A 27,852-nucleotide genomic window follows, 5' to 3' on the forward strand; every position below is an offset into this window, starting at 1 on the left:
GCAGTGGATGACACAGCCCCCACCATCTGTGCACTTAAAAGTCCTCTAAGACTGGGCCCCAAGTAGGTACCATCCCCCTTCACCCCCCAATGTCCCTTTCTTACTATATCTCCCAGAGGAGGGACACCCCCTCTTACTGCCTTTTCTGGGGGAGAAAGACTGAGGCAACTACCAGTCAGAGTACCATGCAAGGCTGGCCTGTAATTCCTGACCTAGCTGACGTAAAAATGGCTGACGTTTATCGAGAACTCACTGAGCACCCAAGAGTATAATAAGTTCTTTATGTACTCGTTTACTTTCCCACTAACCCTATGAGGTAGGTATATTATTGTGGCCCCATCTTAACAGGGCAGAATCGGAGCCCCAGAGAGGTTGTTACATGGTTAAGACCCCCCAGCTACAAAGTCAGGGGCCAGGGTTTAGATCTCGCTCCAAAACAATAGTTTTTAACTACCAGTCACCTCCAAACAGATGCCTTCTAAACCTCAGGGAGAAGTTTGCACTTTTGAGAATGCCAGACTAGATAAATACCTATTTCCCTGCTTCTCAAAGAAATGAACTAGCATAGTCTATTTATTGCTGGTGTAACAGGAAACCTGGTTCATCGCTTATGAACCAATTCTTAGAACTAAGACTAGAAGCTTTGACTTAGTACAGGAAATGGTAGGTCTGTGTGCTCAGGAAACAGTGACCAGAGTGAAATATTTGGCAAGTTTTTATGCTCTGATTGAGAATTGGGCAGCTGAGGGGAAATACCTGAACATTTTCCATGCTGCCGACTATTTTTCCACAATGTGATTTTTAATGGCCGCATAGTATTCTATTGTATGGTGTACCACAGTTCAGTTGCATGAAATCTGGACAATGGGCCAGTTATTGAAGGCAGGAGTCATTTTAGGAAAGAGAATTTGAGGATTAGGTGTAGAGCAGCCAGCTTTTCCAGCTTTAGAAACCTGCTTGGGACGGGCTTTGTCTAGAGAAGGTAATCGATACATGCTGTGTGATTTTTCCCTGCAGTGAGGGGAGGGGCCTTGCCTGATACTCAGCCTTCATCCCAGCCAGTTCCATCAAGGTCATTCAGCTCGACCTTGTAGCTGTAGAGAAGATCAAAGAGTTAGGTTCCAGTCCTCTTAAACTATCTTCCCTAAGCATAATCCAGTCTTCCTAATCCAGTGGGATCAAACTTGTTTGTAGTTTAGCTCTGCAGAAGCCTGTAGTAAATGAAAGAAGATAGAAGTCTAACAGCACTCCTACTGGGTGCCAGTCATGGGAAGAATATCCAGAGTGTGATTCTCTGCCTTGGCTGAGTTTGAAAGAATAGTGTGTTCTGAAAAGAAGCACGCGGGGGATTAATCTGATTTTACCTACTGGCTAAGGATCAAAACATTAAGAGAAACAGCAGAAATCGTCTTTCCAGAGCAGGAAGAGCCTACAAGGATCCGATAGACGGACTTAAGTCATTAATCAATCTTGTCCTAGAATTGTGCCCATGCACCTGTCTAACCCATTTCCTGTTTTGTTGCAGATGCAAGATAATAGATTCTCACAGGGCAGAAGGACCTCCAGAGACATTTGATCCCGGCCCCTGTGTCAGACGAGATGATAATCTTTCAGGCAGAAGCGGGTGGGGTGCTGAGATGGGGGAGGAGATAGGCAGCTACCTAGCTATTGGTTTTAAGAGAGCAAGGGTCAAGTTAACTCCTTAGCACCTAGCATAGCACCTGCCATATAGTAGTAGCACTGAATAGGCATTTTGAGAACCCGTAAAGGAACTGGAGGTTGTAGTAGAATGGTGGGTTGTCCACGGCCATGTTCGGTACTTCCGAATGAATAGAATGGGTGACAAAGGGTACGGACTCAACATCCTCTCTGGGTTGGACATGGGCTCTCCTTAGCGTCTCAGCTTCACAGGTCAGGAATTTCCCAAGAGATCATTTTGCTTTGTTCTCAGGAATTGAAGTGACTAAGAGGGGATGGGATGCAATTAGAAATTTATGAGAAGTGGTGGGTGGGAGGGAAGATGATGGACTGGCTCTGTCGGGGCAGGGAGTTCAACCCACCAGCAGTGCTTTGAGCTGTGGTGAGAAGCTGGGGCCGAGCTGGTGTCTGTAGAGTAAGAGATGACCTGGTGGACCTTGATTAGCGACCACCCTATGCCAGTGGAAAGGTCGGGGACCACACGTTGCGATCTAAAGAATGCCATTTGCTCTAAGTGAACCTCATCCTTTACATATTTGCTTTCTTTCTGGGAAGATGGGGAGTTCTTTGTGAGAACAAAGAGATATCCTGGTGGTGACACATGCAGAATATAAATCAGATTCAGGACCACTCACTGGCTCCTGCTTTTTGTGGGACTAGCCTGGGACAAGTCAAAGAAGCGAGAGGAAAGAGCATCTGCACTTCCCTTCTGTAAAGCCAGTCGGCTCACAGGTATATTCCTCCTCTTAGGCCATTAGTGTGAGAGGTCAGCATGGGGGGATTGCTCCACTAATAAGCTGTTGCCGGAAAGCCTCATTATATTCAGAAAAAGAGAGACCCCTGCAAAGGATGGCACCTGGCATGAGAGCAAAGTTCTGTGCAACTAGATGGCAGGAGACTCAGCATTTTATCAAGTTAGTTCTGTCCTCATCTGTCGTTGAGCTGTGGCGCTTCCTCACCAAGCTATTCCTAACTCAGACAGTCTATACTGATACAAAAGGGGAGTCGGGCTTACAGAACCCCCAGACATACAGCCTCAAAAGCACCTTCAGATCTAGCAAGAAGCCAGTTCTTAGAGGTGAGTTGCTCTTGGCTGGTAAGGGTGAGGAGGAAGTGGTGGCTTTGTCGCCACTTGGTCGGCAGTGACAGGTGGAGCGCGAGTGACTCACTGTGAGTCCTATCCGGACCTCGTCCTGGGGCCTTGCTTGTGAAGGAGATACATGCTGGGGAATGGTTCAGAGCACAGGCTCTGCACCCAGACTGCCTGGATAAGCTACAGAACTGCTCTGTCCTCAGTTTCCTCATCTGCAAAATGGGGGGAGGGGATAGCCCCTACCTCACTGGGTTGTTGTGAGTCTTGAATAAGCTAATATATATGGAGCACTTAGAACGATGCCTGGCACGTTTGGTAATTGATCAGTGAGTGTTTGATATTATTATTATTATTATTATTATTATTATTATTATTATTATTTTATTATTGTTATACATGGGCTTATCCTTTCAGCTCAGGCTTCTGAGTCTCTGATCTGAGAAACTCGGTAGGGTGACTATTTTCAGGAGGGGCAGGCCATTTGCAATTATCTGGGATAATAGAAACCAAGGATAACATAGCCAATGACAACCCACAAGCAAACAGTGGACCTTATTTTAGCCAGACAACCCCATAGCCTTTCCTAGCATACTTTTCTCCCGAGAAGGAAATCAAAGTAATTAGAGTTTACTTCTTTCTCTTGACCCGACATACCTTCTGGGTAGGTTTCAACTGCCATCTAATAAAAAGCTCTGCAGGCAGAGGGGAAACAGGCAGAGCAAACAGCCCTGATAATCACGTATTTTTGCATCACACATCCTAATAATAATGGACAACACAGATGAGATAATATTGACATCCTATTACTTACCACTTGTACTGTGATGAAAATGTCGTTTCTAACACTGATGTCCTATTATTTCCCATCCCCCCACTACAAGATTTATCAGTATTTTAGCCCATTTTTAACAAACACTTATGGCCTATCTTCCATGTACCAGGCACTGTGCTAGACTCAAACAGGACAATGTCCTTTCCTTCAAAAAGGAGGAGAGGAAGCCATGTATGTCTTAATCTAATACTAGGTTAACGTATTGAATGTGAAGATTTGGGGGCCCAGAACTGTGGAATAAATGGTGATTTCCTATAGCAGCTCATGTCGATAAAAATCTTCATTTGTTTTAGCCAGAATAGTATCTCAAGGTCATTTGTGCTGAAATGACTCAAGAACCAAGCCTCGTTTCAAGGCTCCAAGCAGGACTAAATCAGTAAGACATTTGGGACAGCCTGGGAGCCATGGAGCAGAGCCGTGACAGGAATGAGAATAAAATTCAAGCTTTGCCTGGCCGACTCAAGGCTTTCTGGTTGATTTACCCACAAAATTGAGCTCAGATTCCATATTTTGCCCTGCTTAGGAGTAATCAGTGTCACCCATTTCACCCCTGAGTGATCTCCTACCAGCAAGCTTTCCTTCCCAGCGTAGGGAGTCTGCCTCCTTGGTCCAGTCTAGCTTTTCTCGCTCAGAGTGTTGTCTTCCATTTTTTTTTTTTTTTGGTCTGGGCTCACAGAACTCTAGGCTACTGACCACTAAGACAGAGCGAAACTAGAACTAGCTGGACGTGCCCTGGTGAGTCAGCGTTCAGTGAATTCGTGATGGTGCTGGAGGCCTCCCTCCGACGACCTGTGGCGGCTTTGGTTCACGCTCCAGCATCAAGAGGAACCGGCAGGTCCAGATTCTCTCCAGGACTCGGCGCTGTGCTTGGGGAGAGTTCCTCCTGGATTACCCACAAGCCCTCCCACTCCGATCATTCCGTTTACCCCCCAAACCTTCCCTTCCTGCGTGACGCCAGGAATGACACCATTATTCATCCGGCTGCCAGGGCCAGAAATCTGAGAATCATCCTTGTCTCACTCATCACCACCATCCAATACGTCACCAAGTCATTTACATCTCTGAATAGCACTTGAATCTGCCCCAACCTCGCCTACCAAGTGACTTCGTATCAGAGCCTGGGGGAGGGGGACATGGGCAGAGATCATGGTGGGAGGAGCGGGTAGGAGGGGAGGATAGCCTCTTATTTTGGAATTGCCTCTCCTATCCTCACCTTTACTTAATCTGGATTCACGTAATAGCTTCCATCTTGCCTTCCTCTGATCCATCTTCAAATTGCTGCCCGGGTAATGTTATTAAAATGCATCTCTTATGCAAGACTTGTTAGACATCTCTTGAAAAAAAGTGTAACAAAGGGCATGGAGCAGTTAGTCATTGCAGACAGCAAGTCAGTTTTAGCGCTGCTGGCACATGACTGTGAGGACAAGTCAGTGGGACAATAAAGAAAGTCTAGATATAAACCCAGGGATACATGGGCATCATTCACATAGATAAAGATCAAATCACAGGGAAAACCAGGATCGGTGAGCAGCTGTTCTTGTCTCCTGGCTTCTACCACAGGGGCTGGCGGATGTGTGGAGCCTTCGAGGCCCTTGTTGGCACTTGGGGTTTTCCTCTGAGTGGGGCAGAGGCCGCCGGACAGTTTTGAGCCAAGGACTGTCATGTCTGACTTACATTTGGAAGGTACTCCTCTTGAACCGAGGCTCTGAGATGCACCTACCGCAGAGCAGCTTCCTCTCTGTCAAGCTCTTCCCCTCCTCACCACAGACCTGTCTGTGTGAACCACTTCTGCCACTTTCACAGGCAGGGGCCGCCATCTTCTCAGCAGCATTTGCGCAGCTTAAGCCTCAGTGCCTGGTGCAGAGAGGGTCATGTTTAGCGCAGTGTTTAGGCCGAACGCATTTCCTAGCTCGGGGCCTCTGCAGCTATTCCCTCACTCCCTTACTATCTCTTCTCGTACTCGTCATTCATTTTTCCCTCTTCAAAGAATGAATGAAAATATAAATCCAGATGCGCTTACCGGAACAGCACACACACATCATCAACTGTTGGGAAAATAAAATATACACACATATGTTTGTCTCCTCCTCTTCTTCATTTTTTAAAAAAATTTGCATCAAGGAGACCTGGGTTCAGATCTTACTTGCTAGGCTTGTGACACTGAACACATTACTTAATTTTGAGGTTTCTGTCATGTTATCTGTAAAATGGGACCATAGTGCTGACCTTCCAGGTTTATTTGACATTCACTGGAGTGTCAGGAGAAGCTTTATAGAAACAGGAGGGATCATTCTCTCCCCTTTACAGATGAGGCTTAAGTTCCCCTGTCCCCAAGAGAGAGCCGGGCCAGACTTCAGAACCCTGCTTCCTCACCTGCTGCTTTTCCCATTGTCGGGTCTCTCCCCTGTGACTCCGGACTTCGCACAAATTGGTATCCAGCTTCAAAACGCTCATTGTGGAGGATACCTGGACTTCCGCGGTGGGCCGTTTGGAATTCGCCTGAGTAGAATCCTACCCGCAAACCAGTGACCGTCATTCATGAGCTCCTTGCTGGTTGGTCAGCACAGCCTATTGCTTTAAGCCCCACAGGTCAGTGGAAATCACGCTGCACGCCCTCAGCGAGGAGACACTCTGGTTACACTGACAATATCGACGTCTATAAAGTGAATGTGACGATGTGACCAGCTAGAGTACAGACGGTGATGAGAGGGCCGTGCACAGACTCTAAGACCTGCTGTTCCGAGGACCTGAGTGGTGGGGGGAGGTGAGGCTGGGCCCCTGGGGTGGGAGTGGAGGAATGTACGGCTCGGTGGGGACGGCAGAGGGGGCAATCCAGGACAGGAGGTGGGTAGGGGAGGAGAATGGTGAAGCAGCTGCTCTGCCACTTGTTTTTCATGCCCTTATGGGACGGCAGTTATCCCGGTTTAAAAATAACTGGAGGACGCGGGTGTCAGCAGCAGTGGATTTCTGTTAGACAGCTGGGGTCAAAGATCAGAGCCTGCAGGGCTGCCCAGAGTCTGTGCAGTAGGCGGCCTTGTCTGCAGCCCCGCGTCAGCAGGGCTGTCTCCGCATGTTCTCTGTCCTGCTCTGCTGGGGTGGGCTGGAGGGCTCGGCAGGCTGCGAGTTGGGAGAGGAAGGACATGTGCCAGCAGAGGGGCACAGGGGACTGGAAGAGAGACACGGGCCAGCTGCAGAAAGGGGCAGTCACTGCCTAGATGGTGGTTGTCAGGCTGGGAGCTAAAGCTCAGAAGGGAGGAAGTGAAGTGGGTGCTGAGTGAGGGGTGGCTGGGGCAGCCTCCTGGGCCTGGGATGGCTAAGCTCCTTCTGGGAAGCAGTGAGCGTGGCCTCATGACCGTCCCAGCCGGAATCAGGACTTCTAAACAAAGCCCAAGACTGAGGAAGGGGGACTCACTGTACTGCACTCAGCCCCCAGGACGAAAGTCAAACTGCGTTTCTTCTTGATGGTCCCTTGAAATGGTCGTGAACTGCTGTAGAGCACTTGGCGTGGTGAGGTTGTGCATGGGTATAACAGCTGTACAGGGTGTTTCGGCGTAATGGATAGATTCTGTGACCTCACAATTCCAGTTTAGGGATTTATTCTAAGGAAATAAGGATTTATTAAGCATTATGCCCAAGGGTTTATGGAAGCATTATTTTTGGAACAGGGAAAAATTACCACCCAACTAAATGCTCAAGAATAGGGGCTTAATTAAGTTACAGGAAGTCCCCATCAGGAAGGACACAGCAAACGGTAAAGCAAAACTCCAGAGCCAGGTCCGCAACCTGCCACCCAAGGGACAGGGTTGCTGAGCTGCCTGTGTTTATAGGCCTTGAGCTAGAAATGGTTTTACATTTTCAGTGGTTACATAAGCACTATATCAGCGGTTCTCAACCTGTGGGTCGCGACCCCTTTGGGGGTCGAACAACCCTTTCACAGGGGTCGCCTAAGACCATTGGAAAACAAAAAGATATTTACATTACGATTCATGACAGTAGCAAAATTGCAGTTATAGAGTAGCAACAAAAATCATTTTATGGTTGGGGGTCACCACCACATGAGGAACTGTATTAAGGGGTCACGGCATTAGGAAGGTTGAGAACTGCTGACCTATATAATAGCCTCAATTTTGATTCATGGCCTGCAAAGCCTAAAATAGCATGTAGCCCTTTAAGAAAGAGCTTGCTGGGCCGGCCGAGTGGCTCAGTTGGTTAACAACTCGCGCAAGAGTGCAAGCTCTGAGCAACAGCAGTTCGATGCCCGGCCCGAGCTGAGTTGCCGCTGAGCTGCCAACAGGTAGCAGATGGCTCAGCTAAAGAAAAAACCACACACAAAAAAACCCCAAACAAACAAAAAGAAAGAGTTTGCTGACCACTGCTGTGGGAGATATTGAATGAGATGCAAAATGTTTGTTGTACACATAGTTAGGTGACCATATAGTGGTAGCGTGTGTCCAAGTTATCTATTAGTGTGTAACAAACTATCCAGAATCGAGCAACTTAAGACCACAACCATTTAATGTGCTCATGAGCTGTGGTTCAGGAATTCGGAGAGGGCAGAGCAAGCAAGTCTGCGGACTCTGCTGGGATTGTCTGGGTGACTGGGGGTGGCTGGGGGGTTCTGCCGGGAACTGTCCAGGGTCGGAATTCTCTCGGAGACCAGACTCCTTGGTTCTTCTCCATGTGGCCTCTCCGTGTGGGCTGAGGGTCGCTGGATTTCCCCAGAGCCAAAGCGGAAGCTGCCAGCCTCTTAAAGGCTGGCATCTCCTCACTCTGATTGAAGGTGGTCACAAGGTCAGCCCAGATTCAAGAGGTTTGGGGGGATGTGCCCCACCTTTTTTTTTTTTTTTTAGTTGGCCCATCCCCCCCCCTTTGGGGGGTCCCGCGGCTGCTCAGCTCGGGCTGACTCGAACCGCTGTTGCTCAGAGCTCAAACTCTTGAGCAAGCTCTTAACCAACTGAGCCACTCAGCCGGCCCTCCCACCTTTTGATGAGAGGAGCAGCACACACGCAAGGGTGGGGTGGTTAGGGCCTGTCTTTAGTGACTATTGCAGTGTGTAGATAACAGTAACTGGACAATAAATACATGCCTCCATTTGTGGGCTTCGAGTGGTGACCATGGGAGCTTTCAGGGGACACCACATGTGAACGGAACAGCCTCACCTGTCTTCGAATCTATACTGGACGTCTGTTATTACCATGCTCACCCATCATCTTTCAATCCACAGTTTTAGATTTGGGTAAATGAGCAAGTGGATAAGACAGAACTCAAATTTCCCACCTCCTTGCAGCTAGGGTGCAAGCGAGTGAATGTAATACGTAAACAAGCAAACAAAAATCAGAGGAAGAAATCCTGTGCTCTGGAGCCAGACAGTCTGAGCTGACATCTCAACTCCCTCACCTACAGTCTGTGACTTTAGACCAGCTGTACAGTCCTTTGTGCCTCCGCCCCCTCCTCCATGGAAAGGTAATGGTAGAACCCACCTCCTAGGGTTGCCAAATGAGTGAACTCTTGTGAAGAGCCTGGAGCAGCTCTACACATGGGAGAGCGAGGGTAGGGCCTGGGCTCTGCCATCAGACGTAGACAGAGCTTCAATTGAGGCATGGACAACACGAGCCAACGGCCTATGGAGCTCAGAGTGGCTGAGGGAGGGCAAAACTCCACACTCCAGGGAATGAGAAAGGCCAGTAAAAATAATATATGAAATCATTGGAGATAAATTTCACGTGTTCACTTTACGTTGTATGAAAACCTCCCCTGCTCTAATGTTGCACAGAGGTCTGTGTAGCTTTTCTTCTTCCAGTTCAGAGTATTTCAATGAAACTGTCTTCAAAGTGAAAAGAATTGGGACCGAGAAATTGGAAGCTCTGGACCTGAGTTCTTAGATTCAGTTTTTTTTTTGTTAATCTGTGTGTCCTGGAGCCTGCTGGTTTAGTTTGTTATGTCAAAAAAGTCGCATCTGTAAAACGAGAAGATAGTCCTATTTGATTATGAATTGGCTATGAGATGGTATTGGAGAATTTTGTCAGGTGTGATCAGAATAAATGCCATGGGTTGCTTGTGATTTAATAAAATACTTCTGTAAAAGAAAAAGGTGTGGACATACAGCAACATGCTCAGGTTGTGAAATCCAAGAGATGGCTATTCAGATTATTAACACTGTTCTCTGTATGTCTGAAACTTGGCATCATTAAAAGTTAGAAAAAGTACCCATCTGACTTATCTCGCAGGGTTGCTATGGGGCTCAAATTAGAAAAGGGACGGGAAGTGTTTTCCAAATGGGAAAGCGCGGGCCGAGTGTGGGCTGTGGTTCTTTCCATGGCTTTTAGGAAGAGCACACAGTTTTCAGCTCTGCTCTTGTCCGGTGGGTGCTCTTGCTTTATCTCCTCTGCCTTTCCTCGCCTGGGTGATAAGACCAAAGAGCACACCCGCTCCAGCAGGCCGAGAACGTTTCCTGATCATGCTTTGTTCCGTTGTGCAGGCTGGAGGCAGCCAGGCGTGCCACGAGCACTGGGGATAGAGGGGGCTGATCCCATTCCCCTCCGCATGTGGGGAGAGGACGCTGGCTACATGGTCAGCAAGTACGTTAAGTACCTCACAGCATCCTTTTCTACCCACGAGCTCGCGGGTTTCTGGAGAGACCCATGCACTTCACTCTCAACAATTCATGCTTTCAATAGAGAGAGAGAAGAACGTGATACAGGGTTAGTTCCTGAGGTTTTGTGGGATCGCCTTGCAGCCATTCATCTGGCGTGTTCCTCAGGAGAGAGAGTGTCAGGGGGCAGCGACTGGCACAACCTGGCATACGTGCTCTCCTTCCTTCTTCCGAACCTCAAAGGGTTATTCCTAAGAGTGGAGGAGAACTGCATTGCCCCCTTCACATTTTAATGAAAATAAATTAATGAGCGACATGCCGTCTGTTGCAATTGTATTCTCTTTTCATATATGGATGTAAGTGTTTTTGAGAAGTTGGAAGCACTTTCTTGCTTAGTAAGAAAAGACACTTTATATTCAGCTAGCTATTTGCATCCTAACACCGCTGTACCATCCCTCCTATGATGTATTGGTGACACCAGCTATTAAATTGCTTGCTCTCTTGTGCTTTGAATGAAACTATGAATTGGACAGGACAGACTTCCCCAGGCTGGCTAGAAGCCGGGCCTTTCTTTCTTTCCAAACCACTGACACAGTGGGACCTTGGGTAACCTTGAAAAATCTCATTGCTTCTGCATCTTCTCCCTCTATCTGTGTGAAATTAGAGCAGTGGTGTGTTCAGCCCGTTTCCATCCTTGGGGGATATGATTAAGGATAATTACAAAGTACTGCTTTAGAGGACATGTCCAATTCAAGGCAATAATAGAAAATCTTATCAATCAATGTCATAAATGGTATGTCATGTGGGTAGAAAATATTCATATTTTATATTTTGCAAGTTAGATCTCTCTAGCATAATTGGGATTAAATGGGGTGAGCATATTTTTCATCCCCAGAAACCATGTTTTTGTTTTGTTTTAAGAATCAGTGCTACAATAATGATAAATAAGATTGATGCAATATGTGAAATAATTCAGTGGATTGGAGAGAAAAATTTTATTGGAAAACAATCAGAGAAGCTATTCAGTTGATCACTCCTATCAGAAAATCACTGTGAATAACTAAACATCAAGAACCTTTCCCAGTGAGTTCCATGGCTAGCTTGCTTGTTAGGATGGAAACATGAAATCATTATGGGGAAACCTCCAAACTTTGATTATGAAAATAGAATGCAGTTTATAACAAAAACTGATGACTTAGCATGAAACAAATCCTAACCCTCGGTAACCCTGAATACTTCTACATTCGGTTTCTGAGGAGAAGAGGCAAGAGAACAAACTGATATCAGATAATTATTTGGAGGAGACGTTTCTGGGGCAAGTTCTTTAACTGTGGATGATTAATCCTATTGGCCTCTTCAGTAGTCTGCTGGTAATTCTGTAGGATGACCTCATTCAGCATGACTGTCCTGAGTCCCTGAGAAGTCACAGAATCAAAAAGATTAGGGCAGTAAGGACCCTGAGGGAGCACTAGACAAACCTCTCTCCTCTACAGAGAAGAAAGTGAAGCCTCACGGAGGCCCTCATTAAAATATATTTAATATACTGTGCAAAGTGTTTATTCATTAGTTCAACAAATATGTATGTCGGGCAACCATTTATCGATTACCTCCTTTTTGCCAGGTGCTCCCGAAGGCACTGGGGGTGGATGCTGGTTCTCAAACAGGGTGGGAACTAGTAGGAGAGACTCCATGCTAGCAAATAATTAAAGTGCAGTAAAGCCATTTGAACAGCTGTGGAAAATAGAGCAACTCACTATTTCTAGCACAAGAAACAGCCTAGAGCAGCATTTCTTGAACTTGACTCCATAAAATAGAATGACGTATTAGGGGTCTTGAGAAAATTATTCTTGGTTATATATGTTAGGACACGTTGCATAATTTTTTTTTCTTGGAGATTCACAATGAACAGAAGTCCTGCAGTTAAAAAAGATGCTCAAATTTATTTGGGCATGGAAAGTATCCTTCAACCCAACCTTCTTTCCATTTTGTTTTCCTCCTCCCTCTGTCTGTCCTCCCTCGTCTTCTCCTTCTCTACTTCTTCCTTCTTTTCCTGGTAGAACAACTTTTAGGTCTCACAGAATTCTCATGTTCTCTAGGAGATTGTAGGAAGCTCTGTAAAGTGTTTTGGCTGTTCCCTCAGTTCACCAGAAAACTCCATTAGCTAAGAGACCGTATTCTCAAAAGATTCAGCTAATGGAGGTTGACTGTAGTTCCAATCCATGGCTGAAACAGTGTCCAAAGAGTAATAAGCCAACAACTTTTCCTCATCCCAGATGTAGACTGTTGAAGCAATAATTTATATAATTTGCGAGAATTTCATTGTTAACCAGAAATGAAGTACTTTGGAAATGCACTATAACGAACAATTGTGTCCTGTTTTGCTCCAATTCATCTACCACATCAGGTACAAGAAATGACCCAGAAGGTATAAGATCTCAGAGCAAATGCATATTTAAGGAAAAACTCTTAGCTGCCGATAAGTGCAGGCTGAACTTTTGAATCTAAAAATAATCCATTTCAGTGAAAATGAAGAGTAATAGAGAAAGCTGCAGCACTTTTTTTTCTTGAGGTTGCATCGATAGCAGAATTACAAGGCGTTCCCCGGGCCGTCGGATTCCATATCTGTCTTTTTCCTTGAAATCACATTTAGTTCAAAATGGCTGCGATGTAACACATTTTTGCATATTCTTTCAGGGGATTTATTATCCATGTTACTTGTAAGTTGCCTCGTATATTCGATGTATATACATAAGCGGTATATATCACATATCATATGATTTCTGCTTAAAATTCCGCGTTGTGGCGGTGATGTGAACGTAGCCTGCAAGTGGTGTTTGGGGAGCAGGTTGAGTGACGTGCTTCTCTGTTACTTTTCAAGTCACTGTCTGTGGGCCGATGAGACATAAATTGGTTCGATTTTGTTTCTTCCATCCCCCACTCCATTAAATTTTCCTATTTTTAAAAGGATGATTTTTATTAAGCAGCAAGATCTATTATAAACCTAAACTATGAAAGTGACAAAATTTATGTGACTACTTGAGAATTGTTTTGTTTTGTTTTATTGAGGAAACGTTGGTTTATAACATTACATAGGCTTCAGGTGTGCAACATTATCATTCAACATCTGCGTACACTGCAGGGTGCTAGGGTCCAGTTTCCGTCCATCACCATGCAATCCACCCCCTGCCCCCTCCATCCCTCTCCCCTCTGGTAACCACTGTTCTCTTGTCTGCCTCTATGAGTTCATTTTTTGGTTTTGTTGTTGTTCATTTGTATTTGTTTTTAGATTCCACATATGAGTGAAATCATATGGTATCTGTCTTTTTCCACCTGACTTATTTCACTTAACATAATACTTTTGAAGTCCATTTATGTTGTCACAAGTGGCAGGATTTTATCTTTTTTATAGCTGAGTAAAATGTCATTGTATATATGTATGTGGACTCCAACTTGGAGGGTGTGAATCCCAGATTCACCCTCCAAACGCACCTTTTATTATTATTCTCATTCATCTTTCGAACTCCCGATTATCTCTACCAAGTGCTTGCCAATGGAGAATTTTGTGATTAAGGGAGGACCAAGAGACTTTCTAGAGATGAAGTTTTATTCTCCTTAATATTCCTTCATCCCCTTGATAACAAAATTATCATGAAAACTCGTTATGATTCCAGTGGAAGTAGAAAAGTCTGAAAGAATACTCAAGATGGCTATTTAGAAGAATACTCTTGGTAAGCTATGCTAGAACAGTGTACAATATAGGTCAGGTCAGGTATAGAAAAACCTAAAACAATACTGAGACACTAAATGCTACTCATAAAAAAAAATTAAGAGGAATTTAGAGTGGTTTTAAAGTTTGGTACAAATTAAAAAATAAGCCATATGATAGCATAAATTTCATTCCTATATTTAGTGTTCAAAAGTCACAGAAGGCCCTTAACCAATGATTGTGGAAAATTTAAGTTTGGGCCAGGAATGTTGAAATTCCAGTTAATCAAGTTAGGTCAAGAATATTCTAAAAAATGGGGGAAACTGTTATTACCTGGTTGTATTACATTACTAGAGTGGTTGATGTCAGGTATTTTACATGCTAATTATTTTTTTCCCTTAACCTAATTGAATGGGTTAGAAAGTTCTCCATCTGGCCACCTGTCTTGATGGAATGAAGTCAGTTAAGTTGGGTCCTCCTGTGCTTTTTCTTCTGCATATATGTACAGATCAGGAAGACGAGATTTTGAAAGGTGCTGATTATAAATTTGAGGTCTTTGGAGTAAGGATCATATTTTTTTTAACTTATTACATAGTTTCAGTAAACTAGGGAAAACAAGATTTGAGACAATGATTTTAAGAGAAAAATATATTCTCAAGCTGTTTGTATGCTAATAATGACTTGCTAATTGAAAACATCTCTATGCATTGAAGCAATTTTTCTAAGGACCATTAGTAGTTTATACTTTACCAACTGCATATATTCTTTTATGTTTATGTGAAAACAATGAAATTGTGTTTCTTTAAAACCTATTTTGTCATTCAGACTTTTTACTAACCAGGTGGGTCTTTTCCTGGCTTTAGTGCATTTTGGAGATTTAGTGGCGTTTCTGAAAGCACACTTTTAAATCATTTCATTTTCTGTGGTTTCCAGGAAAAATTAAACATTTATGGGGGAAAAAGTCAACATCCTTGATGGCGCCAACATACTGTTAGCATTTCCGTGGGCCTGGGGGAAGAGCAACATAATTTATCTCCCTCTGTAGCTTCTGCTTAATTTTACATCAAATGCCATATGTTTGGTGACAGTTTTCTTCACTCTTTGGGTCTTTTCACTCCAAATGCTTCCCTTTGAATAATTTGCTTAAAAAGCATGGAAACTAACACACAACTTGCCTTTGAAAGCCTACATTTGTTCTTTATGGCATATCTTTTTAAAAAGCAGACCCCGTCTTTAGTGTCTCGGCCATAGCAAAGTTGTTTAAATCCAACCTTCTAGTTCTTCATGTTTCCGAGAAAGGTAGTTTCAGAGGCACCAGGGAAACAGCAAATCCAGATGGATCATTAATTTAACATTTCCAGCAGATAACATTTGCAATTATAATTTTATTGGCCATGCACTGACTATAAATACTCTTTCTATTAAAATCTCTGCTATGGAAGAATCTGATTTTACCATGGTGCATGCCTTTGTATTCAATTAGAAAATTGAATACAAAGAAAATTGCTTAGCTTAACTGTCTAACATTAATCAGCAGGGCTGTCCAAGGGAGAAGGTAGACTGCAGACAGCAGGCAGAGCCTGGAGGACCCTGAGGACAGTATTCCTCTGGAGAGAAGGGCTGTGCTGGACAGGCAGTATTGCCACAAGATTTTACATCCAGCTGCTGCAACATCTGGAGAACACTTCTTGTTGCCATCTTTTTTTCTCAGGCAACAATTTTTTCCATAAATGCTAGTCTTTGCTTGAGCAAGAACACTCTATGGGGGTGGAATTTAGACACTTAGAACCGTTCTGTTCATTCACTCATTAGCTATGTGACTGTGAACAAGCTGCTGTCTTATCTAGATATCTATCCGTTTGTTAATTCAGGATTCGTTTTGGTGGGGGAGATAATGATTCCTGATAGGGTCCCTCCCATCTTCACACAGTGGCTCTGCTTCTGTGTGCTCTTCAGCTGATCTATCTTGCTTAGGTTTGCAGCCTAGTAAGTAGATAAGAGCATCTTGGCATCTCACCTTCATCATGTCTCTCTGTCCCTTTTCCACTAGAGCAATATAGTGGCGAAAAGATGGAAATTACTACAGTTTGGTGGCATGATATAAAGGGATAGAATTTAGCATCTATAATCTGATTTTGCAAACACGTAAATATTTATCGAGTACTTAACACAACATGCAGGCAGCGAGGTAGATATTCAGTGCCTGTGCTAGGGTCATTATATTAAAGTGCCAGGATTTGGGTCTCATTGCAAAATGCCTACAGTCTACTTGGAGAGACAAGTCATATGGAGAGAAATGTATCTAATCAAAGAGGGGCTGCTCACTTATTTGATGCAGCTCAAATGCCACCCTCTTCGGGAGGCTATCACTGACCACTCTAAATGAAGTAATACCAACACATACTCTCCTCTGTCCCCTTACCTGTTTTACCTTTTCCTACAAAGAACTTACCACTATGTGACAATTTATATGTGTGCATTTGTGCTCATTTATCACTTTCCTCTTCCACCAGATTTAAGTTCTATGAGGCTAAGGACTTTGTCTGTTAATTGTTATATCCCTGATACCTAAAACAGTAGCTGACACAATAAATATTTGGAACAAAGGAATGAATGGTGTATGTAGTACAGGCATCCCCCATTATCCATGGGGGATACGTTCCAAGACCCCCAGCGGTTGCCTGAAACCAAGGAAGCACTGAACCCTGAATATACTATGTTTTTCCTGTACATACACACCTTTTCATACAAAGGAAGCACTTTCTGGCTATCCAAAATGCCAGCATCAGCACTCTGGTGCTTTGGGGCCACTAATAAATAAAATCAGGGTGGCCTGAACACAAGTGGCTTGATACCGTGACAGTGGAGCTGGTCACCAAGAGCCTGCTGCATGACTAACGGGCAGGGAGCATCTGCAGCGTGAAGACACCGGGCGTGGGGAGGGTTCACATCCGGGGCGGGACGGAGCGGGCCTCGTGAGATTTCCTCCCGCCACTCAGCACTGGGCAATTTAAACCATACAAAGTGCTTATTTCTGGAATTTTCTATGTAATATTTTAAGGCCACGGTTGACCACAGGTAACTGAAGTCACAGAAGGCAAAACTGTGGGGAACGGGGGTGGGACTATTGTACCTGTCCAGGTAATAACAAAGTTTTATTAGCTGAGATAAAAATTAGAAGATTCTGACAAGAAACCTTCAAGAAAATGATTATCGGGGGGTACTTGCCCACCCTTTTAAGGATGAGTGAGAAGTTCTAGGCAGTGGCCAGTCAGGGGTGAGAGAATATTTGTAATTTGCTTTCTAGGGTGCTTAAAACAGTGTTTGAGATGGGAACAAAAAATACCTGCTTGGGCCTGCCAACCCGATACCCCCTATAACTGCAGCAACGTACACTGCTTGGTCTGTCCGAACAGGTTTGGGGAGGCACTTAAGGAAGAAATCCTACAAAATAGCTAGTGGTTTGGAGGGAAAGGTGGAAGGGCGCACATCAGCTGAGAGCGAGCGGGTGGGACCAGCACCTCCACAAGGAGGCTCCCCAGCCGCACCAGGTGTGAAACTCACCCGTGTGCCAGGGTGCTGCTCTTCCTAGAACAAGGCGGGCGACTCGGTGACTGCTCTGGGGCCACGTCATTGCACTTCAAGGTGGAAGGGGGGGTCTAGGACTGGGTCTTTTCCTTTATTTTCATGCAGTTGTGGATAAACAACCACATTTCCTTTTATTGGTGGAGCTTACAAAAATCACATAATTTCGATAGTTAATACCCCCCAGAAACCATTCCATCAGCACTCAGTGAAACCAGAGCAGGCTTGCCCCTTTTGTCTTAAGCTGGCAAAGCAGGTACACTTGGGGGTCTTTTGCACCTCTGGATGTCCTTCACAGACTGAGGCGAATCAAAGTTTCTCAAGGAACCTTCCAAAGCCGGAGGATTGATGGATTCTGTTCAGTATCGTGGAGAGACTGAGAAAGTGCAGGAGAAATGGTGGGGGGTGGGGGTGGGGGTGCCGAGCTAGAGAATGGATAGGTTTCCTTGGGTTTCTCTCAGCAAACTGTTCAACCCCCCCGCCCTTCCTGTGCCACAGAAGAATGCGGTGTTTGATTTCACCTGTCACGCAGCCCAGCTGTCTCAGGATGTTTTCTGTTGCACAGTCCTGCTGCTATTTCTGGCCGACATGGCGCAGGCCCTGCCTCTCCTTGCAGACATCATGTCACTCTCCAGCCTGCTGGTGTTAACGAGGCCGTATCGGGGCTCAGTTATGATGAGGTGGCTTTGCATGAAGAACTTGACTTTCCCTGATGGGCAAGACCCTCGAGCCTGCTCAGGTGCTTCATGTGTTTGTGCTGCTGCTCCCAAGAGGAGCTTGGGTTGTGGTAAATGTTTGCAGAAGACCAGCTAGGATGTTCCTTCAGTCCGAAGGGCAACCCAATGAATTATGATTGATCCGAGTTGGAAACGGTTGCTTTCGGTGAGAGAGGATGTCTTTGTGAGAAGAGCACTGGGCTAGATACGTGCAATCCTGTCTCTCTATTTGAGTGAAGTTAGGTGTATCCCATAAGTTCTTGGTCCTTGTTTGCTCATCTCCAAAATGAGGGATATGGTCAGTGCTTCTTAATCTTTGAACCAAATTACCTTTACTAGAAAAAACCAAAAAACTTATAGATAAAATTGCCGTATCTAATGGTACCAAATTGTTCCCGTGTTTCCTTTTGCATATGGATATTACAAACTCTTTCTCTTGACATTCATATCTTCTGAATATACCCTCTTTTATATCTCTTTTAACCAGGGTAAACAAATCCTTCCTCAATATGGTGCCACGAAGACAGAATGAGGAAACAGCGCCTGGTGTGTGGGCAGCGTGCTCTCCACTCACATCCATTCCCTTCTTCCCCCGACGACAGGGAACGGGGGGCCTTGAGGAGGGGTTGCTGCATCCTCTTTGAGACCCACACTCAGCTTTGGGAATGAAGTTTTTCCAGACAAGCAACCCCTGTGAAAATGACCTTTCGAAAGTCCACTCGTCGAGGAGATAGATGGCTCTGGCGCCTTGCCACACCAGCACCGCTGTGCCCAAGTCACTTCAGAAGAGGTGTTGGCTTCCTACGTTTAACGACAACTTTCAAGAAAGCGAGCTGTGGTACCTGGAAACCCAGGTAGGTCAAGTCACAGTACAGAAGTCTGTTTTGCTCTCTCCCCCTCTTCGCCGGGGGGCCATGTTTCTTTCTCTCTCTCCTGTGATGCTTTGGGTCTCTGCAGCAGAGGGATTGTGGGCAGGAGCCTGTGACATGGCTCTTTCATTTGGAAAGCCCAGCAGAGACCAGGGCGGGTCATAGTCGTTTCCCCCTTGGCCTTCCTGCTCAGCCCAGTGCCCAGGCGTTACAGGGCCTGAGGCTGGAAGCTCACCTCTCTGGGGTCTGTCACTTCTTAAGGAACTGCCCTCTACAGAGACTTTTCTTACCCCTCAAGGCCAAGCTCAAGTTTACCCTCACTCTGGAGCTTGCTTGCCCCACCCAACACAAACAATTGCCAGTCTCTGATGAACCCCGCCGTGTTCTACTTGGCCTTCTCTTTGTCATCTGACTGTCACTGAGTGTTCATGGTGAGCTCCTCGAGGTTATTTATTGCCTATTCCTTTCTTTGTTGGTGCCTAGATCCTCGCTCAGTACTTGGTCGATGTCCAGTAGAAGACTGTTGAATTCAGTGGCTGTGCGTGCTGCCTGCCTCTGTGCCTTTGCATAGATTAGTATCGTTCCAGAACTTTCTGTCGCCTACCTTAGAGGTTCCTCATGAGGCACTTACATGGAGGTTGTTTAATTAGTTGGTCCTAAGGAGTTTCTTAGACGTCCTTTTTCTTCCCTCTAAATACTGAGGCAGCCTTGCAGAGTGGAACAGAAGCCAGGTTGGGAGCAGACAGACCTGGTTCGGAATACACATCCCCCCATTTACTACTGCTATGACCTCGGCAAGTGCTTCACCATGATGAAGTGGCTCATTTCATAGGTTTAAAGTGGGGCAGTGACATCCAGAGCTGCTGACAGCCCGCATTGCACCTTTGTGTGAGCTAGAAAAGGGACCCCTGAGGCCTCTGGCCCTCGGCTTGTCAAGCTGAGTGTGGCTGGATGCTGGCCTCTGACTGTTCCCTTGGCTGCTATGCCCTGCAAACCACTCAAGGCAGCTCTTAAGGGTCCATCTCACAGGGTTGGCGTGGAGGGGAAGGGAGGACAGGTGCATAAAGAACATGCAGAAAGCACCTGTGGCAGGTAGGGCCCCCTGGCACTGCCACAGATGGGCGGTCCACAATGGACAGAGTGGATGCGGGGGGTTGGGGGCCATTTGTCACAGGTTCCATGTAGCTAGTCTTTCAGGGGCTCTTACAGTCACCCCCAGCAGGGTCAGACAGCACTGTACACATTGGCCTTGAAGGGCATGGGGTGAGAGGGGCAAAAAGATGAAGTGTTCTTGTCAGCCTGGCTGAGAAAACACTCCCCAGGATGACACCATAGTTCTTGGTTGCTCCTAAAACCCTGAGAGATACAAAGGAGTTTTCAGGTGGCTGTCCAAAAGAACTGAATGTTTTTGGGGGCAGTGGTGGCTCTCAGAATAGATGGGAACATGGCTTCTCAGTGTGCTCGTCGCACATCCATCACCCAGATGTCGGCTATGATTTCAGACACAATTCCCCTCCCAGCGTTATATGTGGATGCCCAATGCCTTTGCTAAGATGGCTGCGGTTTCCAAGGGGCTGTACTGTTTGAACTTCTGCTGACTCTGAGTTAATTTAGTTTCTAGATCATCCTTCGTGTAGAGTTGCTGTGTCCAGTCTGGCTAAGGGAACTCAGCTCTGTTGTCTGATCACACGCACACACAACCACACACACACGCGCGTGGACACCCACACCGTCTTCGAGGTTCTAGCACACTTGACTGAGGGCTGAAGGCTGAGAGAAAAAGCAAAGCAGTGTGTCACTTTGAGCAACATGAAAAACTTGAAATTCTTTATGAAACGCCTCTACAGTAAAGGTTCTTTGGGCAGCCTGCCCTCTTCCTTGGCCATCCTCTCTCCCCTGGCTTCCTGTTTAGATTTTTGGTTTGTTTACTCTAGCTGCTCACACACTTAGGGTTTCACTTTCTCACCTGCGATTCTGCAGAGATGCTTCCATTTCTGAGGGGATTTTGATGCCATGAGTTCCGGTCATTCCAGCAAGCACGGTATGTTGAACATCAAGAGGACTCTTAGCCCAGAGCTGGTTTCTGGGCAGTAAAATAGTGGTCAGTGAAGCTATATGTGTGTCTGTCTCGTTTCATCTGTCATCCATTTTGTTACGTCCTTCAAGAAGCTGATTACCTCGCACAGCCCAGGTCTGTTCACGACTGGACTGGGCTACCTCCGGAATCGCACTAATTCTTAGCCACAGCCAGAGATTCCCTCTCTGATGTGCTAACTGATAGTCCTTCTGGAATTCTGCTGTCTGCTTTCATCCCCAGGGGTGGGGCTCAGCACTCAGCTCCACTGGGGGGACGCCTACACCACCCCCTTCCTCTATCACCTTCCTTTCTCTTGGCATTTGAGGCAGGTGGTGCCTGTTCACCGTCTCAGGTGGATGGATGGATGGATGTCTGAGGATGTCTCAGGCCGGCCCACTGCCATGCTCCCAGGCCTCCCTTCCTCAGAAGAGGGTTCCTGCATGGAGGATCTGTTCAAGGAAACCTCCTTTACCTTCCGTTCATCAATTACTAGGAACTTATTGAGTATCCACTAAATTTTAATAACTCTGAAATAGTTGCTGTAAATTATTATGTTCTACCTAACACTGGAAGTCTCCATGACATTTTTATTGCTGCTTTACATCTGATCTAATCAGGGACTTAACTGTTTTGGGTGAGTATAATGTAAATGTTCATTTCTGTTACGTGGTACTTGTATAGAGTTTCTGGAAACTTGGCCACAAGCTCTTATTTTAGGCCTGGAGGACAATCTCATTAGTTTTTTACATTGCTCAGAATCTAGTGGATAAGCTGATTTGAGCACTTAAAATAGCCCAGTGTCCTCCCCAAGTAACGGAGAGTAGAGTTGAGTCACTGCAGGGGAAGTCCACATCGCAAGTGTTATTATGGTCAGAGATGGAGCAAATGCCACATCTTTGTCACATCAGAGCAGCTTCTGAACTTCAGAGGCCTCTGCTGAGCAGAGCTGGTGAGAGAGCTGGGCTTGCCAGCAGGGCTGGCTGTGTGACCTCTTGTGGCCCGCTGTCCTGGTCCCCAGGCCTGCCTCCCATCCCACTGATGAGGAAAGAGACAGGTTTCCAAAACCTGTGATGAGAGAGGACTGGGGTGGGGGTATGTAGGAAATACCCGTCACCTCAAACGGCCCAGACAAAGGACCCACTGCAGTGGAGTGGACGTTCTCTCGTCCGATGTCTGCCCGGGCTGAGAAGAGGGCGAGAGGCATGTGGTGGTGGTAGTGGGGGTGCTTCAAAGGACCAGCGAAGCAAAGGTCCAAACTCACTGTCAAGGGGGGTGACATGGGAAGTGTTGGGGCTGGTGGCTGAGAAAATGGGAGAGAGGCAACATGGGCCAGGGAAATGGAACGAACGGGCGTTATCTGGGTGTGTGGGATGATTTTCTGGGGCGAAGGTGACTTCTCCCTCTTTGCAGTGGTCTGCTGGGCGGTATGATTGGTGTGCGGCTGGGTGACCTGGCCTTTGTTGAAGGGGTCCCATGTGCGTCAAGGTTACAGAGGAACAGGGACATCATCCTCAGGCTGCACATGTGGAATCTTACTTGGGTCACAGACCTTGGTGACAGCGTGAATAGAATATACTCAGCTGACCCAGAGGGCCCTCCAGGAGAGACTCAAACGTGTTGACTCCGATTTTAGCTCTAATGGTCATGGCTTCACCGTCACTTCGTTAAGGAGCACTCGCCTGAGCCCGCACATTAAATTCGGTTTTCTGGACATGCCCACATTATTAACAGCTGCCATTTTTCTCCTTAGCACTTATTGCAGAGAGGAAACCAACAATCAGAGATGCTCTGTGATTTGTCCAGAGTGCTGGTGCCAAAATTTCCCCCAGTACGCCAATTTCTCATGCCTTTTGGGCAGAACTTGAGGAATGAAGGAATATTGACAGTAAGAAACGGGTGGAAGGAATGGACAGAGCACCACCCAAGGAGGAGGACACATGAGTATAATCCCAGCTGTTGAACATTCTAGGATGTGGGAATCATAGCACCAAGAGCATCAAGGAACATTCTGGAAGGAAACGTAGCTCATCTAGCCCAAGTTCTTTATTTTACAGATGAAGAAACTGAGGCCTAGAGAGATGAAGTGGCCCGTGACTTCGTGTGACAAGCATCAGCTAGAGGCAGGCCTTTGGCTTTTTGGGACATTGTATCTACCCCATAGGGAGAACCCTGTGAAGCGGGTTCTGTCATCATCTCTAGTTGGGGAAATTGAGCCTTGGGAGGGGAAGCAGCTTATCTAAGTTCACACTCTACCGACTGGGGGAGCTGGGGCTTCATGTGGGTCTGTGCCCTTAACTGCCGAGGAATGGCCTTCAGAAATGGAAGCTGTTTGGGACGCACAGGGAAGCGCCACTGCACAGAGGCGCACAGCAGGGCTGGAGCTGCCGCTCCACCTGTGACTGAGCTGGCCGGTGATGCAGCTCTTGGCTCCTACAGGAAGGAGCTCGTACACTCTCCGGGACTTAGAGGGGGCTCCGCTCCTGAGTAAGGACTCCCACATCTTTCAGCTGATAACCAGGAATTCTGCTAACGTGCACGCAAGTTTCATATTTCACAAGAGAATACTTAAACAAGCAAGGCCGTCCACTAACTTGTGAATTCATCATCTCCCATCGTAAACCCATGTTGGGATTTGAGCTTGTTGCATTGGAGGGGGAGATAGCGAATGGATTTCAGGATGCAGGAGCAGTAATCGCGTTAGCGAGCATGGGCTCTGTGCTGTCAGGGCCAGGCCCAGGGGTCACATGCATTGCCTTGTGTAACCCTCCAAACCCTTTATGGAGAAGGTTCTGCTTTCAGTCCCATTTTAAAGATGAGGAAACTGAGGACATTTGCCTGGAGTTACGAAGCCAGTGAATGATGGATCCAAGATGTGAACCCAGGCGGGCTGTCCACCCCCTTACTTAGTACGTGGGTCCAGAGCTCAGGGTGGGCCATGGAAACTTTTAATATGATCGATGATCAGAGACATTGCTAAGCAGTGGAAATAGCCTATTAGGTCAGTAAGTTTTTGATATTACTCTGCTTCTGCCCGTGACATGGGAAACTGTGGCATTGTTTATTATCAGGGGACTTTTCTGGTCTCGTTTGTGAAGTTTAGAAAATGTGTGAGAAATCCTGTCACTGTCTTTTAGACATTTGCAAAACCTCATTCCACTTGCCCTCAGATGCAAACTTATCCTCTAGTTGTCTCTTTCAGTGAAAAACTGCCTCTGTCACACTCTCCACTGGCCGTCATAGATTTCTGGGATTCGATTTCCAGTGGTCTGAGGGCTTGTTTGCAGGTGGTTGATGTCACTTGTTGAACTGGGTCTTTCCCAAAGTGAACACGAGCCCATCAAGGCTTCATGTCACTTAGCAGTCATCTTCTGTGTCCATAAAAGTTGGGAGGCATTTAATTAACTGGGAGGCAGGCAGGGAGATTGTCTTGGAAGGTTAGCTGTTGAGATGGAGACTAGAGGACTTCACTGCCCTATGCTAAGGCACTTGGAGAAGGGCCCCAGCATCCTCAAAAGTTTGTCTGCTGCCTGGGGGTTGTAGCATCCTATAAAGTCCATGGCGTTTGGACGTCAGCAGTGTCCAGTTAACCCGAGGTGGTGTGCTGTCTTCCACGGTGCACATTGCTGAGGTGAGTCTGGCCTCAGTCAAGAAAAAATGGACCTTGTGACATTGGTGATAGTAACAGGCGGCTCTGAGCTTATGTTACAAATAAAAGTGCTGTCAACACGAAGGGACTTCAAAGCCCCACAAGAATGGAGTACACTTGTGGGAAATCACCATTTCCTGTCGTGCATCAGAGCGTGTGAGAGGGACTGGCGGCCGTGTGCTGAGTGTGGAGCCCGATGTGAAGTCTGCTTTGCGCAGGGAGAGGAGAGAGCGTCGGGAATTTGCTTCTTGATGCAAAGGAGCGCTGTGAGTATCGGCACACCCACTGCAGAGTCTGACCTATGCCCAGGGCACTGTCTTTGCTTGTCAGCCCTTCTCTCAATATAGCATTTAAGAAAATCCTACCCATTGGGGAAAAAAAAATCTCACTTTCGTTCTCCATCGTCCTCATTAGACGGTGGCCTCCTGGAGGCCCGGGTCAGTGACTCTCACTCAGAGGATCGGGGGCCTGGCACGGGATGCCCAAGCACTGTCTCACGTCCACAAGCCCCCTCTGGGGCACCGCACCTCCTGCCTAACCCAGGACATCGCTCCCGTTTCTTCTCTTTCTTTCATCACATAAATGATCCCATTCCCAGGAAGTGTGACCTTGCCCACAGCCACTGCCAATTCCCCCCCAGTGCCCTGTCTGGAGGGGGAGTCCCTTTCCCTGGCGCGATAGGCACGAGAACCTCATCACCATCGAGTCACTTGCCATTACGATGTGATAGGAACACTTGTCCCATGAGAGCAGCGGTTCTCAGCCTTCCTAACGCCGTGACCCCTTAATACAGTTCCTCATGTTGTGGTGACCCCCAACCATAAATTATTTTCATTGCTACTCTATAACTGTACTTTTGCTACTGTTATGAATCGTAATGTAAATATCTTTTTGTTTTCCGGTGGTCTTAGGCGACCCCTGTGAAAGGGTCGTTCGACCCCCAAAGGGGTGGCGACCCACAGGTTGGGAACCGCTGCTCTAGAGTCAAAGCAGCTAGAGTGCGGATGATGACCTAGCCTGGCTGTGACAGAGAAGAAGCCCGCTGTCTATGGAGCTGGGCCTTTGACTTGGTCCCTGACAGTTACCAAGAGAATACAAACAACCAGGTGAGGCCTTCTGCCCACCACTGCTCCCCAGCCTTCTTTCCCCCCGCGGATGGGACATCTCTGCCCCAGGGTCCTGGAGCCCACCCCCTCCCGCCCAGTCTAGGGCATCACTCCAGCTTTGTTTTAACTCTCTTTTGCATTGTTCCTTCTCTTCTGGATTTTCCAACAACATACAGCTAGGCTGTGCTATCTCCTATCTAAAAATAAGTTTCTTGGGCCAGCTGAGTGGCTCAGTTGGTTAAGAGCACAAGCTCTGAGTGACAGGGTCACCGGTTCGATTCCCATATGGGCCAGTGAGCTGCGCCCGAGCTGAGCTGCCAACAGGTGGCAGGATGGCTCAGCTGGCGAGAGCACGTGCTCCTAACAACAAGGTTGTCGGTTCGACTCCCGCATGGGGTGGTGGGCTACACTAACCCGCAAGTAAGATTGAACATGGCACCTTGAGCTGAGCTGCCCTGAGCTGCTGACGGGCAGCTGGATGCCGACTGGACTTGGAACTGAGCTAGCTGCGCCCTCCACAACTAAAATTGAAAGACAACAACTTGGCTGTTCCCCTTCCCCAATTCCCCAATAAAATCTTAAAAAAATAAAATAAAAAAAAAATAAATTTTTCCTGAACATATGTGTCCCTTGAACTATTGACCCATTTCTCTGTCCCCCCTTTCTGGCTGAACCCCTTAAAAGGGTTATCTCTCCTAGTTATCTCCACTTCCTTGTCTCATTTCTTCTCTTTGAACACATTATAGTCAAGTTTTTTTTTCCTTCATCATTCAAAAAACAAACCAAAAGTCTGCTTTGTCAGAGCCACCAATGTCTCGGATGATGATTTGTTTTGTTCAGATCAGTGTCGGTTTACGCCTGTTTGTTCCGACATTTTAATTATTAAGAGCTGCTTCCTACACTTTCAAAAATATTCTAATTTGGGCAAAGATTATATAGTCACTTTACCTACCAATAACCTCTCTGTCCCAAATCCAATGGCCAATTTTCACTTTTAGTCCCCTTAATAAGGGGTGCATTGAACCACTGTCTCTCACGCTCGTTCTAGAAATGCTACCTTCCTTAGCTTCGGACACCATTTTAATTTATTTTTATTTTTATTTTTTCACTTCTCTATCTCTCTGGAGGCTGTTTTTCAGCCTCATTTGGGGGTCCTTGAACCTTTTCTCTATCCATTTTCAGTCTTTTGATGACCTTACCCAATTTCATAGCTTTAAATGTAGCCTAAATGTTGATGATGGCCAAAATTACATTTTGTGCCTGGGCCTGTCCTCTGTCCAGCCCAGTCTCCATCCTGACTTCTTGCAGGCATATCAGCTCAGCACATCCAAAACCAGCCCCTGACTTTCTCCCCGGCTTCTTCTCCATAGACCCCGTCGTCTCCGTAAGGGACAGCCCCTTCTATTCCCCTGGGCCCAAATCCTAGGACCAGCCTCGCCTCCGCTTTTTTCTCTCATACCCCAATCCAATCCATCAACAAACCCTTCAGCTTTAAAAATCAAAGTGTATCCAAAAGAGTACCTCTTTTTTCTATTTTCGCCACTATTTCTATAGTCTAGGCCACCATGATGACACCTTCTTTATTTTGGTCACCTGCTCGCTGGTGTTCCAGCCTCCACCTTGCCCCTCACATCACTCAAGAGTCTAGTGGCCACACAAACACAGTCCCAGCGATTCTCGCGATGGCCTACGAGGCCTTCTGTGATGTGGCCTGATACCCCTCTGACCTCAGAGCCTCCCCCACCTCCTGGTCCCCATGATGGCAGCCAGGTGGGACCCCCTGTCCTTGTCAAGCTCACTGCGCGTGTGTTGGTTTGACTCCCTGTTTTTGTATTGGTTCTTCTCCCTGGCTGGAATTCTCTTCCCCTGAGTTTCCCCATGATCTCTGTGCAAGTGTCGCCTTCTCATCTGTGCTGACAGACCTCACTGCAT

General features: G+C 46.6%; 1 protein-coding gene across 2 annotated transcripts in view; it reads left to right on the forward strand.

Annotated features, from left to right (window-relative positions):
• Nucleotides 1-27,852, forward strand: part of XCL1 (X-C motif chemokine ligand 1) — a 112,157-nt gene that overhangs the window by 53,624 nt on the left and 30,681 nt on the right. For both annotated transcript variants that reach the window (XM_019647545.1, XM_019647536.1), the window contains exon 2: nt 18,710-19,076. In XM_019647545.1, the coding sequence (XP_019503090.1) occupies nt 18,922-19,076 (155 nt within the window). In that variant the 5' untranslated portion in view covers nt 18,710-18,921. The remainder of the gene's footprint in view (nt 1-18,709; nt 19,077-27,852) is intronic.

This window comes from Hipposideros armiger, unplaced genomic scaffold (assembly GCF_001890085.2).
Source record: "Hipposideros armiger isolate ML-2016 unplaced genomic scaffold, ASM189008v1 scaffold_6, whole genome shotgun sequence".
Classification (NCBI taxonomy): Eukaryota; Metazoa; Chordata; class Mammalia; order Chiroptera; family Hipposideridae; genus Hipposideros; species Hipposideros armiger.